We start from the raw sequence: 20,030 nt of genomic DNA, 5'->3' as shown, positions 1-20,030 counted from the left end.
CATTGAGCAGAACTTCTCATTCTTCCTCAGATTAAAAATGATACAAATAATAAACAAGCCCCCTGCAATGTTTCTCTTCTCCTGTCAGCTCATCCCGCTCTGGTTTTCCCTTTTATATGACTGTCCTTCCACAGAACAACTGTGTGTGATAAGAAGACCTTAGTGAAAACAGCAATAAGAAAGCTGCTTCATAGCTGGTATTTATTAGCTGCTTTTTCATTAGTTAGTATCTGTTGCGTTTTTCCTTATTTAAAAAAAAAAAAAAAAAGGTGCATCTTTGTACTCCCTTAAATTGTAATCCTAAAGGTGGGGTTTTGGGTTTGAGCTACTCCACTTTTGCTTAAGAAAACTGCCCAGTTTAAAAGAACTTACTGTGTTTAGGGACAAAGTATGAGGGAATGCAAGTATTTATGCTTTGTACCCATTTGCCTCTTTACTGGAGGAGTAGGGTACGCTGGGCTTCTCTCCTTCCAGGGGTGGTTTTTGTAAAGACAGTTTTCTTTAAGTTTGCCTCAGCTGATTTACATCGAGGTGTGTTCTGGAGAATCCTGAGGATCTCAAAGCTATCAAAGTATGAATAATTCAAATTTGCTTCCTAAATACCGAACAAATACCTCGGTACTATGTACTTGACAAGTGATTTACTAGGAGAGCATCAGCTACTCCTCATAGACTTTGTAATTTTTCTTTGCATTTTACTGGCAGAACGTCAGGCTGTATCAGTTAAACAAAAACTATGCCACGGCTAAAATTGATTACAGGCAAGACCCTACATTTTTTCCTTTAGCCCCTCTCTTCTTCCCCAGTTTGCTCTACTGCTTCTGTTACTGTTACTGTATTGTTCTAATGTTTAGGGAATTGGATTCTGAACTGTGATCTACCTGTGTTAAAACACTATTAAGGTCTTTACCTTGTTTGTTGTGGCCCTGGTTCGTTTATATTTGGCTGAACTTTTTTGTAAGGACAAAATACACAGGTGAGGGATGACATTAAAAAAAAAAACCCACACCCACAAAACCCCACCTGCAAACAAACAAAGGTTAGCTTCAGATTGTATGAACAGCAGGTTAAATAACTGACCAATAGTTTTCCCTTCTTTCTTGCATGCTCCACAGTATTTTAAAGCCTGCTGTTTTAAGAGATGGACCAAAAATGCCACTGCTTCACTAACTGTAGCTCCCCCCTCTACCTGCCTTCCTCTTCTCCTGCTTTGGGTTCTGTCTGCAGCTGATCTGAATGAGAAGAAAATAAAAAGGCATCAACAGTGGCATATTTTTCCAAGTCTCCCTGACTTAATTCGTTAGCTGTCTGGCAGCTTGGGCAGATCCTTGTCTAACAATTTTTGGTTGTTTCCTGAGGCTGGGAGACTTCCTTTGCGATCTTGTGAAAGCTGCTTACATCCTGATCTTACTTTGGGAGGACTTCTCTTGCTTCAGCAAGATTTTTATTTCTCAGAGCCTCCTGCTGGGTCACAGCAGAGATTTTGAAACTGGGCACAGTTCTTACTGAGTGTTGGATTTCAACAAATTATTACCCCTCATGCTGCAACATCCTTCCTGGACTTTTGTCAGGGGTTCACCCATTTAAACATGTGCATGCTTGCCAAGAGAATTTTAGGACTAAAATAGAACTTTAATTGGAGAACTGAACTTGTGTGATACAGAAATACAGATCAGAATTGGAAGAGTTGGTATGTCGTAACGGGATCGAGTCTGTCAGCACAAAGAAAGCACGTGTATATATAAGCTGAGGTGAGGTGGGTCAATATTTGCTGTGCCTAAGTTTCACATCCACTTCCTATCTATAGCTGCACAGGCAGAGAATCTAACAGGATAATACCGTGTGATAGCACAGAAACTCCAATAAGGAGAGTTTTAGGAATAACAGGGTGCAAGCACTCTTTGAGAGGGAGGGGGGAATTGTCACAACATGAGTGTATTCTTCAGGGTTTGCTGCGTGGGTAATGAGTGCTGTCCTGGGGGAGATACTTGCCTGTGAATTGCTCTCAGATTTGCAGTTTTTTATCAAGGTCAATAAGCTTCCTAATGGCCCATTCTTGCGAGCTTTCTCCTCTACAAATAGTAGATCAAAGATCATTAATGCTACTGTCAGTGCTGTAGTTGTATTTCAGCAGCCTTTAGTCCAGTGCTTTAGAATTTCACCAGATTTGTCTTTCTAGCACTTTTTTGATATAAGCTATATTGCCCATCTGGAAATTACTTGTGTATTTTTAAGCATTTGTCGCAAACATTTCAGCGTTTGCTGATTCTGGTTCTAAAAATGTGCGGTTACACCATGGTAGGACCGATCTCCGTAACTAATCTCCAGCTTTTCGTAAATTCTGATAGAATCAGTGCTGCTGCCTCTTGATCCGAGTTCTGAATGAAACGAGGAAGAATGGATTAAACCTCGTGCTTTCATTTCAATCACCACCTCTAAACACTTTTTCCTTTAATGTAAGTGAAGTTACCGTTGAGTCGGTGACCTCTAATGTCCGTCTAGTGTAAGCACAAACCACATCCCCACTCTTTACCAGGAAGCTTTTAAAGGTCTTCTCTTCTTGTTAGCGTACAGAACATACTTGGGAGGTTTGCAGTAAAAGCTCCAGCACTCCCACTTTTCTGCGAGTGTGCTTGTTTGCGTAACCTTATTGCCGCTGTTCAGGCATTTACAGAAAATGACATTTTTCATTACTTCAGAGCTGTCGCATTGGTTTTGTTTTCCAGGCCAACGCAGAGCCCCACGCTTCTCCACAGCTCTTCCTGTCCGCTCACTTCATGGTACCAGTTAGACACACACTTCTTCAATCAGATTCCCACAGACTTAACTTTCACTTTTTCTTTCAGGAGTGGTTCCCGTGTTTGTTCCTCTCTCTGGTCAGGTTTCTAGTATCATTTTTTGCGGGTACCGTTGCATGAATCAGAGTCATAAAAGCCATTGGTGAACAATGTTGGTGTGGAATGGCTGGAAAACAACGGACGTATCATGAGCGATCCAGACCGAGGGGCCTCACTGTAACAGCAAGCTGCAGCTGTGTTCAAGGACATAAACAAGGCCGAGACGGCCTGAGAAACTACATTTCTGGCCAAGAGATAAAGAAATCGGAATGTCAAAAACAGGGGGTCTACCTGGGGGGAGAGCAGCGCGTGGACACCACACCGGGACCAATCATAGGGGGCAGAAGGGCACGTGAACAAGTAGCTTTAGCCTGTTAGCAATAAGATAGCGGCGCGTGAAGCTTGAGATAGAGTATAAATTGCTGTGTAGCCTTTAATAAAGTGGCATCAACTCGATCACATTGATCGTCTCAGTTGTGTCCGAAACTTCTGCGTCAGCAACTGGCGCCTGGCCAGGGACCTGCAGGAGCCTCATCGAAGATACGCGGGACTCAAACCCTGGGGAATCGGGACCCTCCCGTCGGTGCCCTCCCGAGCAAGAGAAGACGGCCCAGAGGGGGCAGAAGCAGCCGTAGCAGGCGCTGCCCCGGCGCCTGGGAAGACGCGTGTGCAATCGTCGGGAATCTCGCCCTGATCAGGTGAGCGGCTGGGGAGGAGATGGGGTCCGCGCTGGGTAAAGAAGAAGCGGCAGTGGTTAAGCTCCTCCAACATATACTCTAAGAGAGGATTATCTTATCAGGGGAACCTGAGGAGGGTGCTGCTGTGGGCTCGGCAGCGCGAACTAATCCCCTCAGTGACCGCAGCCTTTGAATTAACTACTTGGGGAAAGATCGGCGCGGCACTGTGGGACGACATTAGTTCAGGTTCTAAAGACAGTGGGAAACTCTCCACCGTGTGGAGATTGGTCCTAGACGCTCTGACAGAACTGAAAGCAGAACGGCAGACCCCCGCCTCCGCTTTCGCTGCCTGGTCAGCAGAGGCCGAACGCGCTGGCGCTCAGGATTCCGCCACTGCTGGGACGTTCGCGGGATCCCTGTTCCCCAAGGCGGCTCCTAAAAGGAGGGACGGGGACGCTGCACGCGCAGCACCCGTGCGGCAGGGAAGGCAAGAGCAAAAATCAACAGATTTACTACAGCTTGACTCCCCCCCCCTCAAGCCCAAAAGATCAATCACCGGAGCGCACGGCCTCGCCCCGCTCCCACCGCCCCCCGCCCGACCCCGCGCCCGCCGCCGCCGCCTCCTCCTTAGAGGACGGCGCCGACCCAGCGCTGCCCCCGTCCTCGCCCCCGACACCCCGGTCGGTGCAGGAACAATCTCGTTATGGTTTACAAGATCAACACCTGCAAGAACTAACGAGAAAATTAGAGCAACTTGAAATGCGAATGCAGCAAGCGGCTCAGCCCATTCCTACGGCACCGCCGCCTCCCTCTCTTCCTATTAACCCCTTCTTCTGCCACACGGGGGGGGGTGGTCAGAGGGAAACGGTGGCTCTCGGGTCGCTGCCAGCGTCGGCTCAAATGGGAGGGGGGGCACCGGGACGCGCGGGTGGTAACGGTAATCCAGCACACCGATGGCGGGGAGTTACTCGGGATGCAATAATAGAGGGGCAGTTTAACGAGCTGGGACCAATGGTGTTTCTGGTACTAGTAACCCCACACGGCAAGGAGTGGGAAGCCTGAGATTGGAAAATGATCAAGGAGGCCAAATTAGCCGTAACACAATATGGGTTGAAATCACCGTATACCAATTCAGTAATTCAGCAGATTTTTACAGCACATTTATTGACTCCGTGTGACGTGCACATGATTGTACAAACCTTACTAACAGCTTCCCAACAATTGCAATTTTTCCAACGTTGGCAAGTGGCCTGCGAGGCTGCGGCAGCCGCACCCCGTCAGCGAGGAGACCCTCTATATGGGGTGCAAGCTCAAATGCTGATGGGCGCAGGCCCTTTTGCTAGCCCGGACTGGCAAGTAGGATTTCAACCGGAAGTGTTACGGTTAACCCAAGAATTGGCCCTAAAAACCATTCTAGCCGTACATGATGAAAAAGCGGCACCAGCATTTACAGGAGTGAGACAGGGGCCCACGGAGCCCTACCCAAAATTCGTTGACAGATTACATGCTGGTATTAACAGCAATCCTGATTTAAGTGATGAAATGAAAGTTAAATTCCTTGATATGCTTATGATAGTGCTAACGAGAAAACTAAGAAAGCCTTAAGCTTCCCACTGCGAGAATCTACGGCAGGTCAGCTGCTGGCGGCAGCAGAACGAATGCTTGATCAGGAGAAAGCTGCCTCCGTGGCTGCTGCCGTAGGAGCTGCAGTAACATCAGTTGTCAGAGGCAAACACATCAAAAGCAAGCGAGATAAGAAGTGTTTTAACTGTGGGCAACTGGGTCATTTTAAAGCAGAATGTAATGCTCGTGTGTGTTAGAAGAGAGGAAACGGGAGGCAGAGTGCGCCCCGCCCTCGTGCGATGACACAAGTCCAGGGTGCTTGGACCGCTGCTCCGCTGCCACCTCTGGAAGCGCAGGGATGGACGTGGCAACAGCAGTAGCTGTTACTCTTACAGATACTACAATATATCTGGTTAATTCTAATCTGGTGGGGCCTCTGGGACATGGTTTAAGTGCCTTATTAAGTGGACGTTCTTTGGCATCTACAAGAGGTATTTTTGTCATCCCAGGCCTTATTGATGCTGACGTTGAGGGAACAATTAAAATCATGGTATATACACTTACTCCCCCCCTTGACTATCATGGAGGGATTGAAAATTGCTCAGCTAATTCCATTTGAATCAAAAGTGCCTAATGCAGAACAAAGGAGGAGGGGTGAAAAAGGCTTTGGGTCCACCAGACAACCAGATGTTTTGTTAGCCATGGACATTAGTCGGGGGAAGCCAGAGGAGCAGATGGAAATGAGACACCCTAATGGACAGACGAGTAAATTACGAATGCTCATTGATACTGGAGCAGACGTCACGATCGTACCCCTTTATCTGTGGCCTAGACAGTGGCCTTTAGTGCCAGCGAATACAGGAGTAGGGATCGGAGGATCTCAAGGCACATCCATCAGCAGAGATACAATAGCATTTATGTTTCCAGATGGCAAGGTAGTAACCACAGGTCCCTGTGTGATGGCACTGGTGGGGAGAGATCTGCTCAGTCAGGTGGGAGCTCGACTGATTACTTCGCCTTTTTAGGCACGGCCACGGTAAAGCAGCCAATCCTAAAATTAACTTGGAGAACTGATGATCCCATATGGATCGACCAGTGGCCGCTGAAACTGGATCAGCTGCAAATTATTAATGATTTGGTACAGGAACAGCTAGATGCTGGACATATCCTGCCTTCAACTAGTCCATGGAACACTCCGATTTTTACAATTCAGAAAAAAATCTGGGAAATGGCGTCTGTTACATGATTTTAGAGCAATTAATGCTGTTATGTGTGACATGGGCACCTTACAACCTGGTTTGCCTTCCCCGGTAATGTTGCCTGAAGGCTGGGATCTGGTGGTTATCGATTGAAAAGACTGCTTCTTTACAATCCCCTTACATCCAGAGGATGCTGAAAAGTTTGCCTTTACAGTGCCATCGATTAATAAGGCCGAACCAGCAAAGAGGTACCATTGGGTGGTGCTACCACAAGGGATGAAAAATTCACCCACGATCTGTCAGTCCTTTGTCGCGTGGGCTCTGGAACCCATCCGAAAACAGTATCCTCATTTACTCATTTATCATTACATGGATGATATCTTAGTGGCAGGAAAACAATTAGACTGTGAGACAATATTGGCTCAGCTAACATGCAGTCTCAGGGAGAGGGGATTAGAGATAGCACCAGAGAAAATTCAGAAACAGGGACCATGGCTGTATCTGGGCTGGATTATTACAAATGCAATGATCCGTCCTCAAAAGGTTAAAATCAACACAAAAATAGAAACATTATCTGATGTGCAGAGATGAATTGGGGCTATCCAGTGGGTTCGTAATATCTGTGGAATTACGAAGGATGATCTGAAACCTTTGATGCCACTCCTGGGGATGTCTGTAGTAGCTCAGGAGCGCCATCAACTGGATGAGGGTCAACAGCAAGCCTTACAAGTAATTAGCAATAAAATCATGACCACTTATACTCACAGGCGACTGGACGATCTTCAAGGTCCTTTCCAACCTAGTTGATTCTGTGATTCTGTGATGATAAAGCTCTTTCTTTTATGTTAGTTAACTCTGGGGGTGAATGTGAACACCCATTAGGGCTTATTATTCAGTTGAGTGAAACAAAACCAAATTTACGAATTTTAGAATGGATTTTTCTCCCTTTCCAGCCCAGAAACACAGTTGTTACACGGCCTCAATTATTTTCACAGCTTGTCATAAAAGGGAGGCAGCGAATTTTAGACATCTCAGGCATCGAACCAGAAGTCATCTACATACCTGTATCTCAGTTCTATTTAGATTGGTTATTATCTGCTTCAACTGCCTTTCAAATAGCAATTGCTGATTTCTTAGGTACTATCACCAATAGTTATCCATCGGATAAGCTTTTGTCACTATCATGCCATCAGCGGTTTGTACATTCACCCTTGCCATCAGAGGTTCCAGTAGAAGGGATAACTGTCTTCACTGATGCTGGACGAAAATCTCGAAGGGCTGCAGTCACCTGGAAGGAAGGGGACACCTGGGAACATCAAATACTCCCTGGAGTGCCTGGTGACTCTTTACAGACTTTAGAACTTCGAGCTGTTATTTGGACATTTCAACGCTGGTCTCAAGAACCTCTCAATATAGTATCAGACTCATTGTATGTTGTAGGTACAGTACAACGTCTGGAAAACAGCATGGTGAAACCCGTACGAAATCCTGTATTACGTACTTTGTTGTTACAATTGCTGACTCTTTTGAACCAACATCAGAATGAATATTTTATTATGCATATTCGCAGTCATCAGCAATGTGGAGGCCTTGCGCTGGGAAACGCCCGGGCCAATCAGCTTGTCGCTCCAGCCTGGATGGGCCCTGCCGTTAACACCTTTGAACAGGTCAGGCTGTCACAGAATCATCTAGGTTGGAAAGGACCTTGAAGATCATCCAGTCCAACCGTTAACCGAGCACTGACAGTTCCCAACTACACCACATCCCTCAGTGCTATGTCGACCCAACTCTTAAACACCTCCAGGGATGGGGACTCCACCACTGCCCTGGGCAGCCCATTCCAACACCTAACAACCCCTTCTGTAAAGAAATACTTCCTAATATCTAGTCTAAACCTTCCCTGGCGCAACTTGAGGCCATTCCCTCTTGTCTTATCACTCATTACTTGGTTCAAGAGACTCATCCCCCCTCTCTGCACCCTCCTTTCAGGGAGTTGTAGAGGGCCATGAGGTCTCCCCTCAGCCTCCTCTTCTCCAAACTAAACAACCCCAGTTCCACAGAATCACAGGATCATCTAGGTTGGAAAGGACCTTGAAGATCATCTAGTCCAACCTGTCACACGAGTTTTTTCACCAGTCAGCAAAAATGTTAGCCAGAGAATTTCACATTCCTGTGGCTGATGCTAGAGGAATTGTGCAATCCTGTCCCGACTGCCAGAAGGTAGGAGTCGGCCTTGGCTTGGGGGTGAACCCTCGAGGAGTCCAACCTCTACAACTTTGGCAGATGGATGTGACTCATATCCCAGAATTTGGCAGGCTTAAATATGTGCATGTCTCTAGTGATACCTTTTCTCTAGCACTCTGGGCAACAGCACAAACAGGAGAAACAGCACGGCATGTCATTAAACATATGCACTGGGTGTGCCTGCACAGATCAAAACTGATAATGGTCCGGCCTACACTTCTTGAAAATTTACTCATTTTTGTCAACTCTGGGGTATATGTCACATCACAGGAATACCGCGTTCCCCCACGGGACAAGCCATCGTGGGAAGAGCGCATCAAACCTTGAAAGCGCTTCTGCAAAAACAAAAAGGGGGAGAGGTCTTGGCTGCTGCAGAGCGACTTGCAAAAGCGGTGTATGGTTAAATTATTTACGGTTCACAGGTGATAGAGATGAACCACCAGTAATAATACATAGTTTGGGTTTGAAATCTGGTATAAACCAATGTGACAATAATGTTTTTGTTCAATACAGGGATGTCGTTACAGGAGAATGGAGAGGACCTGCAGAACTAAGAATGACCGGTCGGGGATATGCTTGTGTTGTTACAGATACCGGCGTCAGATGGGTACCGAGCCGATGGGTGCGGCCCTGGAAAGGGGAAGTCAGGAAGAACGACGCAGAGCACTAGGCTCACTCACAGGTCCTAGGCAGGGGTTTATGCTTGTGTCTCTACAGGTAACAATTCGTCTACGTAGGCCCCTGCGAACTGGACGAAGCACCCTGTGTTTTGAGGCACTTCAGAGACGCCAACATCGACTGAACTCAGTTCTGACCTCGTTGCTGACAGCGCTACATCCAGCAAACAGAGAAGCCTTTTGTCTTTTACCGGGCTTGCAGTCATTTTGCACAGCTGTTCGAATACAACTGCTTATCACAGATCAGACAGAGGGACACGACATAGCTTGTAGGGGGCTTGGTTTGATTTGCCGACCCTCGGTTTTAATTAATCTTATACTGAAGCAAGTTGGTTGTCTGACTTGGTAGACTAGCCAACATATCAGCAATCTGCTTTTAATACAGAAAGGCAGGCTTAGTTCTTAGAAAGCAGCAGTAGTTTTTTTAAAGTTTTAGGCTTAATTGAAAAACCTTGGATAAAGGGTTTTAGCAGAAATTAGCTCTGAAGCTTTGTAGACGCTTGGCTTTGCAGTGTGTTAATTAGAACCATAAGATAGTAGATAAGAGTTGTGGTGTTAGGAAAAAACGGTCCTCGAAGCTGGCAGGTGTACCAGGACACCTGAGAAAGGGAGGTGAAATGATGGCTACACGTCAAACGTGGGTCACGTTTGTTTTGACTTGGTTCGTATTAGGCAATGAAGGGATTTTTGACATCGAACCCAGAGCAAACATTTGGGTAACGTGGGCAAACACATCTGGGACAAAGGATTTCTGTTTGAGTCTGCAAGAAGCAGATGATCCTTTTAGAACCTGTTTAATTGGCATTCCGTTGCGGGAAAATGAAACCGATTTTGAAGGATATTGGAAAGAACAGAGAGTGAACTTGATTGGCAGACAAGCTGATGATAGTTGTTTCATTTCCAATTGGCCTTCCATGCGTAACGCAGCTTGGCAAAAGACAGTCATTGAGAATCTAAATCAGTTAACTTCTTTACCCTTGCAAGAACTGGATTTGTTGGCCAGTGTTACACCTGTTGAGTATGTTGATGTTACCGGGATGCAGAACTGCCATAATGTGGTTCCCCAGCTGCAGCCAGTGAACGGCACAGGAGTGGTTTGGTTCAGTGACCCATGGCATATTTGGTTGGCGCAGAATGGACGCCAAGATTTGTTTGTAGGCTATCAAAATGTGACAGGGCACTCTCCTTGGAATAATTTGAGAACAGGAGGATTCTCCGTAGAAACCACAGGGGGCTTTAAACTTCCACCCGGAGTGTTTCTGATTTGTGGGGATAGAGCGTGGCCTGGTATCCCTATACGACCTGTCGGTGGCCCTTGCTACCTTGGGCGACTGACATTGTTTGCTCCCCACATGAGAGAATTGCTAAATCCCAGTCAGAGTCAGGGGCGGAGCTCACGCAGATCTATTCGAAACTTTGATGAAACATGCAACGATGAAGTACAGCTGCCATCGTTAGCCACAATTATAGTCACATCCTTTTTCCTCCCAGGAGGAATGGCTGCCGTAAATGCAAAAAATATACAGCGATTGGCTTGTTGGGGTGAGAAACAATCTAATTTGACTTCGCAAATGATAAGCGCGTTACTCACTGATGTTGATAGTGTTAGCCATGCTACTTTACAAAATCGAGCGGCTATAGATTTTTTATTATTGGCACACAGACACAGATGTAAAGACTTCGAAGGGATGTGTTGCTTTAATTTATCTGACCACTCGCAGAGCATACACCAGCAATTAGCAAAACTGCGTGAGAATACGAGACATATTACTGAAGGACATGACCCCTTTTCCGATTGGCTCACTAGACTCGGGATGGGGGGCTGGTTGCAGACCTTGGTCAAAGGAGTATTGATAGTGCTAGTAGTTTTATTAATTTTGATGTTGCTTCTTCCCTGTCTGTTTCAGTGTTTGCGATGGATGTTGAATAGTCTAATTGAACAAAGGTTTAGGAAAGGAGAAGTCTGGATCGCTCAAAAACAAAAAGGGGGATTTGTGGAATGGCTGGAAAACAACGGACGTATCATGAGCGATCCAGACCGAGGGGCCTCACTGTAACAACAAGCTGCAGCTGTGTTCAAGGACATAAACAAGGCCGAGACGGCCTGAGAAACTACATTTCTGGCCAAGAGATAAAGAAATCGGAATGTCAAAAACAGGGGGTCTACCTGGGGGGAGAGCAGCGCGTGGACACCACACCGGGACCAATCATAGGGGGCAGAAGGGCGCGTGAACAAGTAGCTTTAGCCTGTTAGCAATAAGATAGCGGCGCGTGAAGCTTGAGATAGAGTATAAATTGCTGTGTAGCCTTTAATAAAGTGGCATCAACTCGATCACATTGATCGTCTCAGTTGTGTCCGAAACTTCTGCGTCAGCATGTTGGTATCTTGACCAGAGGAGCAGTTTCTTACCAAGTCTATCAGCTGGTGTTAGCTATAAACATTAATGTCATAAGCAGAAATACAGCTGTGATACTCTCAAGAGACAGTGATCATTTTTACTGTAGGTAAGCCAGAGTTCTGTGTACAACACCTAAACTGACTTACAGATTTCTTGCTTGATACTATTTGCACAGAACCTTTCAAGGTAGTATATGAAAATCCCTATGTGAAATTCCACCGAGAGGGTACACTGCCTCGCCTGTCTCTAACTGTGGAGAATTTCAGACCCTTTTTCACCTCTTTTTCCTGAAGAGCCGTGCTCATGGCTTATATTTGATCCCACAATTGTTTGCCCAGCTGGTTAGACACCATCTACCAGCGACTGTGCTGTCGCACTGCAGCTGAACACGTGGACCGGTGCCAGCAGGGGCAGCTTAGGCCAGATTATTTTACATGAAGCTGATGAACCTGTCGGCCAAGCATTCCTCTTCCTGAGTACAGGCTTTGAAAATGGAGAGTGAATCAGCGTCACCTACGTCCCAATTCCTCAGTGACAGTGATTTTTTTCCTTTAAACTTACAAGAAAGTTCTGTTGTTTGGGGTTTTTTTTGTTAATGATAACCACTTACTCTCTGAACCCTCCAGACTCTGAGGCATTTATCCAACTTCAGAAATTCATCCCAAATCTCCCATTTACAACAGTAGTGCAGCACGAACCCGAATTTCCCGTTACTCATAATGGCCCGGCCATACCTCGTGCAGCTCCAGCCCTTCGCCGACGGAGCGATTGCACAAATCCTGCGGCAAACAGCCGGGACGAGCAGTTTGCAGGCTGGCCAGGACGGCCTTCACCACAGGGCGCAGCTCGTGCCTCTATCCCCCTTCCCTCCCCAGTGAAGATCGCTCATGAACTACTCCCTTCCCATACACACACAATGTCTATGTACATCCTATTACCCATGAAAATTCCCAAGGGAGCACAGGCGGCCTTGTCTCCTCTCCCCTGCCCCAGTCCTGGACACCCCTGGTCGTCCCCTGGCCCTCGGCGCAGTGCTAGCACAACCCTTTAATCACCTGTTTAACGTCTCGTTCAGGACGCGCAGAGAGATGCTGGCTTTAGCCATCTTCCTGGAGAACACGAAGAGAAGAAATAAAAGCTGGAGTGGGCTTGATCCTTTCTCCTGGAGCAGGCAGCAACAGGGACAGGGGATCTGACTCCTGCGCGAGGTTGTTTGTACCGAGGCTTTTTATAGACTGTGTATCCAAATAGACACAGACACATGCCCATGAATGTATCACACGCTGAACTACGCATCTGGGCCGCTTCCTCTGACCCACTGATCCTGCCTGTCCTCATACGTAAATTAATTCAGAGGTGACACGAAAGGGGGTACCTACACTATTCTGTTTTTTTGCTGTGTTTTGGCTTCATCTTGCTGTAGCACCCACCAGTTTGTGTCTTGGGTCAAAGTCTCCTGCTGTTAAAGGCTGTACAAGCAGATTGCCTTCTTTTTTTTAAAAAAAGAAAAAGGTATGATGGTGAAATCAGATTTGGAAGAGAATGAGTTGTGCTTGGTTACAGGGAGCTGCTTTGGGCAAAACCAAGGCAGTTCGAATCTCTCCCATAAAGGATGGGCAGCCAGCACAACTGGCTAATGATTTTCAGGAGCTGGGTATCCAAGAAAAGAGCTGAACATTCTTCCATCAAAAAGAAAAAACAAAGGTAGCTAGATAATGTGCATCTGGTAACAGCCCAGCTGGTGAAACAAGAGAGCACAAACCCCACATCAGTGAAGCAGGCCTTCAGCCAGTACCAGGCATTCAGTTTTGTGAAAGATTAAGGACAACCTGAGAAAAAAAAGCCTTTTTTCTTATCATTATTTGCCCATTCCATGGGAAATCCAGCACAAACCGAACATGTCAAGAGCTGCAGCATTCCCACTTAGTTACATTCTCTCCACCTTCAACTTGCAAATGAAGAGATGTTTCTAGCAAGCCAAGTTCTGCTCGTTGTGTTTCTAAAGCTTTGGGAAGACAGTGGAAGGATTTGGGTAAGGAGAAGCCGTGCACTCGGCCCTTCGTGTTCCCCCGCTCATGGGGTACGCGATACACTTCTTGACACAATTTTGTGTAAGTTTGGCAATATTAGAGTGAGTATAAGCAGAAGGGAGCAGTGAGAGAAAGCATTTATTAAGACAAGTGTAATAGTTATTTTTCCCTGGGATAAACAACTGAATGCATAAGACAGCTGACCCATTGGACAGACAATTTTCCCTTGCTCCTTCATTTACTGCAGCATGAAAAAATCCAATTGGCAATGACAGTTAAACTAATTTGATTACTCATTAGTTGATGCTTCTCTAGTCTTACATGCAGCTGCTGACGAACTAATGAAAAATGTATTTCCACTAGGGCCAATTCAAGCTAACTGTGACACAGTTTCATGGGGAGAGTACTGTAAAGCACTGCAACAGTTCAAAATGCAAGCAGCTCATGAGATCTCTGTTACTGCTCTGCATCCTCATCTAGCTCTGTGGGTGTCCCCGTTAGTGTGAATTTCTTCCTCCAACCTTAATTATGTCAGCACAGTCATGAACTAATATTACCCCTAAACACATTGAAACCCGTTTCACTTAAGTTCCAGAAGCAAACTGCCAACCCTGCAAGAAACAGCTGCAGTGAATACCAACAGCCCCCAAAAACCAGAGTGTGAGGCCAGTTACATCATGAGTACTTGCGTGAGTACACAGCAAATCCCTTCCCCTTCCGAAGGACGCAGCAGGTTTCACTGTTCAGTTCAGTCAGCAGACTCATTTCAAACGCTCTGAGAAGTGGTTTTCCCCCACAAATTTGTTTAAACATCTCAGTGTTTAAGGTTCTGGCAATGAATACACAGATACAGAACTACTCTGATCAGCAACTAATACTCTCTTGGAGCCTTTGATCTCTGCGCACGAGATCCAGTTCACCTTCTCTCCGTGCTCAATGGTCAGCTTTGGTAAAACCGTAGCATGTTCATTTGAAGCCACTTTGCTGAGCTTTCCATCTTTTCTGGTGGAAGCGGGTGCTTGGGCCTTCCTTCTCTGCAGAGATTTTGCTGGACTTTTCTGCTGCTTTCCAACGTCACTGCTGACATCCCAGAGCAAGACTTTCCCGTCATTTCCTCCAGTCAACAACCAGTACGCTTCTGGCATAAAGAGGACCTGCGATACCCCCAAGCTGTGACCTTGAAACTCCAGCTCACGTTCAAACTTGACACCGGTGACTCTGAATATTCTGACTTTACCATCTTGAGCTCCGCAGCCAAAGACGTTGCCGCACGATGCGACAGACAGGGAATGTGCAAGTGGCGGGTTAAAGAACTGGCCAGCTGACTCTGCACTGTGTTCCTCCATTTCACACTCCTGCAGGTTTGTGGTCCACAAGGGGCGAGCTTTCTGCAGGTTCCACAGCATAACCTTGAAAAAAAGTATGAATTAATAATTTGTCCATTTTACATAAAATCAGTTCTTTCACTAACAGTAAAAAAAAACTCAAGCACCCTTCTTGCTCTAGCAAAGGCTGTGTGTGAGTGCAAGAGATGCAAGATGTGTTGTGAGGAGCAGTTGACCTTCAGCTAAGTACAGCAGATCTTTACAGCATGCTTTCCAAACCCTCATACTGCCCTACTCAGCAGTCAATGACTCAGACCTTTAGACCACAAAATGGATGAAAAAGCTGTTCTAAATGATTTTCCATTCATCTCGGCAGTAGTAATGATGATATACTGCACATCAATTATTTAAAAGGAGAGACACAGAAACGCTGGCAGTAAATAGAGATCATTATCATTCTGAATTTTTAGTTCTGTCTCTGCTACATACTTGTCCTAAAATAACCACTTCCATGAACGTGTTTGAAAAATGGAGCAGCAAAAGGCCAACAGTAGTTCAGTCCCTCATTTTTAAACACACATACATGTACTTTTTTGCTTTATGTCCAACGAGTAGATCTGGTTTGTGCTATTACCATACCGAGGTAGGGTGCACTTTTCCTGATGAGCTGGGGGGAGGTTGTGCTTTTAGACTTGCTTTTAAAATGCCACCCCACCTCCAAGCCCGTCATGAAGCAATAACTGTGCCTTTCAAATGAACCTCGCATCTCTCATACAGCAATTCAAATACTATAGATTTATACTGCACCAGTTAAAAATAATTCAATACTTTTGTAGGATCTGAATTGATGATGAGCATTTTCAAGGCCAACAGATATGAAAGCACAAGTCAGTCTAATGCAGTACTGGTGTGCTGTTTGCTTTTTTAATCAAAGCTTTGTTATTAATAAAAATATTCCTCCACTAGTAATCTCCAGTAGAAAGTGCAGGAGTCTTTAAATCTGGGCCACAAAAGAGCTGTCACACTGGCTCTGCGTTTCTGGAATCCAAATCACACTAAGACATCAAAATATGCTGTTTCCTGTCACTTTTCTGTTTTAGCTGTTGCTGCTACCTTAAAACTACTTTGCTACCGATGAAAAGGAACACTTTCCATGACGACTGTGCAGGGCAGAATAAATCAGAAAGGCTGGGTCCTAATACTTAAAGCAAATAGTCCTGTTTTCATCACAGACAGCACTGCCACAGCTTTACGAATTCATCAAGTGCTAACAAGTTTTCTGCAAACTAAGTATTTTCTGCCCTCCTGGCATTTTCCCTGCTTCCATGGAAGTTCTGAAAAAACTCCAGCAACCTACATTTCAGTTCTCATCAGCTACGGCTTCACTGAGGGGTTGACATGCGAGCCCAGAACATGTTTTGATGCTCGTAGAGATGTGTAACTTGTCCAAAGACATGCTGCAGCACAGCATTTCAGAGTATTGCAGCTCAGCTTCTGTTTGTGAAGGGATGTGTCTTAAAGCCAGCCTTGATGTGGAAAGAGGCTCTTTTCATTGTACAAAAACACACTAACAAATTCCTACTATTTTGGGATACTGACTTTCACCTAAGAACCAAGTTGCTGAGCTACAGTAAACAATGCTAACACTAAAAAGTCACAAAAAATAACCAGTTCACTCACACAGAAGTGGTATATAAATGCTTACAATTTTGATAAAAAGTTTCCAGCCATAGGCTAGTGGAGTCCCTGCATTTTAGGGACCTGAACTAAGCCAAGGTGCTGAGCATTTACTCTTCTCAGACTGACACTTCGGTACCTCTGAAAAGAAGTTTCTCACAGCACTTCATTTAAAATCCTACAGTCATCTTTTAGTCAACCTAAGAAAAAATAAAATTTGGAAAATTTCTGAAAATGTGGCAAAGGCTAAACCTGGCAGACTTCCATCAATCAGCCCCCATTTGGATATATATACTTACAGAATGTATACAACCCATAGCTTTAATATGGAAAAATACTGCTTATATATGTATTTCTTCTAATGGGTGTTAGACACACTTCAAGTTTAAGAACATAGGGTGAAACTGCACAATGCTGTCAAAGCTAACTTCACCCTAATACGGCTAGAACCACGGAAACTTTTGTAGAAGTGATAGTTTTAATCTTGGGCTAAACCAGGAACGTAGTCAGATCTCAATCACTGGAAGGAAATTACTGAAAAACATCTGTTCTGGGTGGCCACCTTTGGCAACGTAACTCAGGACTCCACTAACTCCTAGCACCGTTTTTCTCAGAGTGCTTCCACAAGTGGCATGCGAAGGACAAAGTTTCCTCTTGATGAGGATAGAGAAGTGTAAAAGGCAAAGAACATTTAATGCTTCCAAGAGGTTAATCAGAACAAAGGATAACATTATAAAAATGACTTGTCCTTACACTGATACATACCACTTGGGAAGATATTTACCTACCTGTACTAAAGTATGCTTGCTAGCGTCCTGTCTGCTTCAAGCACTTTGCTTTTTCCTAACTACCATCTGCATTTTGTCTGCAGCCATAACTTATCGCTAGGGACAGCTGCTGGTTTTGCTCAGTCTAACAGGGAGCTCCTGTGGCACGAGCGTGCTTTGCACCATATTCTGATTTCCCCCCACCCTGCTCACGTTTAGATTGTAAATATTAAGGAATATAAAAACTGGGAGAGAAAGTGCTGAGTAGATAGTGGCACAAACAGCCTCGACACTTAGTTTCTCGCCAAAACTGCTTTAGAATAGTTAAGGAGCTTTCTGGTGACCGCAGGCTGAAGTCTTTCACCTCTTGGTGAAAGCCTGTTGGCGCCTCACTACACAGGTGGGTAGTTGCTGTTTCGCTTCTCCAATAACCATCTACTTGTATGCAAATCACCTGCATGTCCAGTCCACAGGAAACAAGGCTTTGAGGCCTCTGAGGTCGAAAGACAACAGAGGAGCAGATGTTTGAGTGTCTTAAGGACCGGCTGACTTTCTTGTTTTCCAAGTCCATAACCTTTATCGCCCCTGAGTCATCTGCCGCAGCCAAGAAACTGTCGGTCTCGTTCACAGAGAGGCAGTTGATCTCCTCCTCGTTCACGTGGAAGCGTTCGACGGGCTCCTTGAGCGATCGGACATCCAGCAAACTGATAGTTTCTCCGTGGGAGACGTACAGTCTGGTGGGACGGCAGGGAGAGAACACCACAGAGGTCACGTCGTCTGCCTTCGGGAGCTGGAGCTGTCCTGCCGGAGTGCCTCCCCCATCCCAGAGCGTGAGCTCGCCTCTCTCCGCGCCTGAAGCCACCAGCCCTTCCGTGTTTACGTTCAAGCACAGTATAGAGGACGAATGTCCACCGATCCATTTGAGTGCCATGTTTCAGGGATGCCTCTGAAACAAACAAAAAACCCGTAAATGAGGTGTTAGTCTCATTACAGCAGAAAGCTTATCGACTCAACAAGATCATCCCGTCAACTGTAACGCAAACTACACACAACTCTAGTGTGCAATTAAAACAGGCACCTCTACAGATCAGTAGCTCTGACTCAAACAGCACGAACATCAGCCCCAACAGCGTGGAACGGCAGCGGTGCTGGCACATGAACCTGCCCACACGGAGCAGATCTGCTGCTCTGACACGGCTGTCTGGGTGAGAGCTGCTTCCTCAGCGCATAAGGACACAGCATGCCCGACACAACAGGGGCACGGTCCTGATGGGAGGCACTGGGAAGGAGCAAGGGGAAGACGGCAAACTGGTAAAGTTCGTCTGCAGAGAAGCCCCATTGTTCCAGTCTGGGGGAGAGCACATGCAGATATCTGTCTTTCATCCAGCTGCCAAGGTGCCCAACATCAATTTGTAAAGCAGTCTGACAACACCTGGAGCAAGAAACTTGTGCTGGTGAGAATGGGATAAACCAATTAATGCTGAAAGTGATTGCCTTAATTACAGTCTAAAAGCATACATTTGTGTGAAAAAATTTTAAACTATTGTGCATGTGTACTCTGTGTTCCCAAAGTGAAGGTAATTTTCTTGTCACTGGGTAACACTAAAGCACAAACGGATAAAGAACAGCATCTTTTTAAGAGAAGCATTACTAGATTAAAGCAGGTAGTTATGAGGTTTGCAACACATTTAATTGGGCCTCAAAGCACGCCCATCGAGCTTACCATGCTCTGGGCCCTTTCCTTGGTGTGACTGCACACAGCAGCCCGTGACTGGACTGTTTAGGGGACCAAATCAGCAGAAAATCAAGTGGGGGGAAAAAAAACGAGCAACACAAAAGCATACCAAGTTCTGGAGAGACTAGCACGCTGTGGGGGAAAAGGACAGCTAACACCAGGGCGCAGAGGGCAACACGGGGTTTGTGGGACGGAGCTATGGCTGTCCCAGCAGCAGCTTCTGTGATGCCTTAACGTCTACAGTTTTACTGCATTATTGGGCAATAAAGGTTTTGGGTTTTTTTACCGTGTTTTGCATGTGATCTTTGTTGAGCCTGGTCTAAAGAGCAGGTAGAATTCATTCAACCCACCAGGAAAATTGAAAATTTCAGTCTTGTCGATTAAATAAAATTACAGAAAGCACCAGATACCTTACCCACAACCCGGGTCGCAAACTGGCGGCCAGCCGCTTGCCCGCCCTTCGGCAAACTTTTTCCCGGCCGTCCCCTCCCGCCCCGCAGCCCCTCGCGCCGGTAGGCCCGACTCCCGACTTTCAGGAAGCACAACCACGCCGGCACCGGGGAACGCGGCTCCCCGGGGCAGCTGAAGCAGCTCTGAGGGCTGTCCCAGCGCGGGGAGTCCCTCGCCCGTGCCCGGCGGAGGAACGGTGGGGGGGGAGCCGGGGGGGGTGAAGCCGAGCCCGCCCCGCCCCGCCTCCGCCGGGCCCCTCAGCGCCGCGCGCGCCGCCTCACCTCAGCGCCGCCGGCCGCTCCCGCGCAGCGCCGCGCCCTCTGCGCATGCGCGGTGGGCGGGGCGGGCCGCCCGCGGCTGTGATGGCGGCGCCGGGCGCGCGCGCCCCCTCGCCGTGAGGGCCTTGGGCGGGCGGGCCGGGAGCGCGCTCGGCCCGGGGCCCGCCGCCGC

At 46.6% G+C, this 20,030-nt stretch overlaps 1 protein-coding gene and 2 long non-coding RNA genes across 7 annotated transcripts; 1 reads left to right on the top strand and 2 right to left on the bottom strand.

Moving 5' to 3' along the window:
- Nucleotides 1-2,908: 2,908 nt before the first annotated feature.
- LOC141947181 (uncharacterized) lies at nucleotides 2,909-11,534 on the top strand. Its single transcript, XR_012630048.1, has 2 exons — nucleotides 2,909-3,535; nucleotides 9,238-11,534. It is a non-coding gene; the product is annotated as an uncharacterized LOC141947181 (long non-coding RNA).
- LOC141947180 (uncharacterized) lies at nucleotides 11,483-12,786 on the bottom strand. Its single transcript, XR_012630047.1, has 2 exons — nucleotides 12,652-12,786; nucleotides 11,483-11,629 (listed from the first exon to the last, which is right to left on the bottom strand). It is a non-coding gene; the product is annotated as an uncharacterized LOC141947180 (long non-coding RNA).
- A 652-nt stretch (nucleotides 12,787-13,438) lies between these two features.
- WDR53 (WD repeat domain 53) lies at nucleotides 13,439-19,890 on the bottom strand. 5 transcript variants are annotated; one of them, XM_074878044.1, is made up of 3 exons: nucleotides 19,862-19,890; nucleotides 17,850-18,341; nucleotides 13,439-15,035 (listed from the first exon to the last, which is right to left on the bottom strand). In XM_074878044.1, the coding sequence occupies exons 2-3, from the start codon at nucleotides 18,324-18,326 to the stop codon at nucleotides 14,448-14,450; spliced, it is 1,065 nt and encodes a 354-aa protein (XP_074734145.1). In that variant the 5' UTR covers nucleotides 18,327-18,341; nucleotides 19,862-19,890; the 3' UTR covers nucleotides 13,439-14,447. The 5 variants fall into 5 exon arrangements, with proteins under 5 accessions (XP_074734145.1, XP_074734147.1, XP_074734146.1 ...); XM_074878046.1 differs by lacking the exon at nucleotides 19,862-19,890 and adding an exon at nucleotides 19,546-19,599; XM_074878045.1 differs by lacking the exon at nucleotides 19,862-19,890 and adding an exon at nucleotides 18,474-19,523.
- Between the last annotated feature and the right edge of the window lie 140 nt (nucleotides 19,891-20,030).

Source organism: Strix uralensis, chromosome 9 (assembly GCF_047716275.1).
Source record: "Strix uralensis isolate ZFMK-TIS-50842 chromosome 9, bStrUra1, whole genome shotgun sequence".
Lineage (NCBI taxonomy): Eukaryota > Metazoa > Chordata > Aves > Strigiformes > Strigidae > Strix > Strix uralensis.
The sequence above is the reverse complement of the archived record's forward strand: the minus strand, read 5'-3'. Positions and strand labels throughout refer to the sequence as shown.

Coding starts and splice junctions, on each gene's coding strand:
- WDR53 (XM_074878044.1), bottom strand. CDS start 18,326: ATGGCACTCAAATGGATCGGTGGACATTCGTCCTCTATACTGTGCTTG. Junction 15,036..17,849: donor CCTGTGGACTGGACATGCAG/GTGATTTGCATA, acceptor CTTTTTTTCAAG/GTTATGCTGTGGAACCTGCA.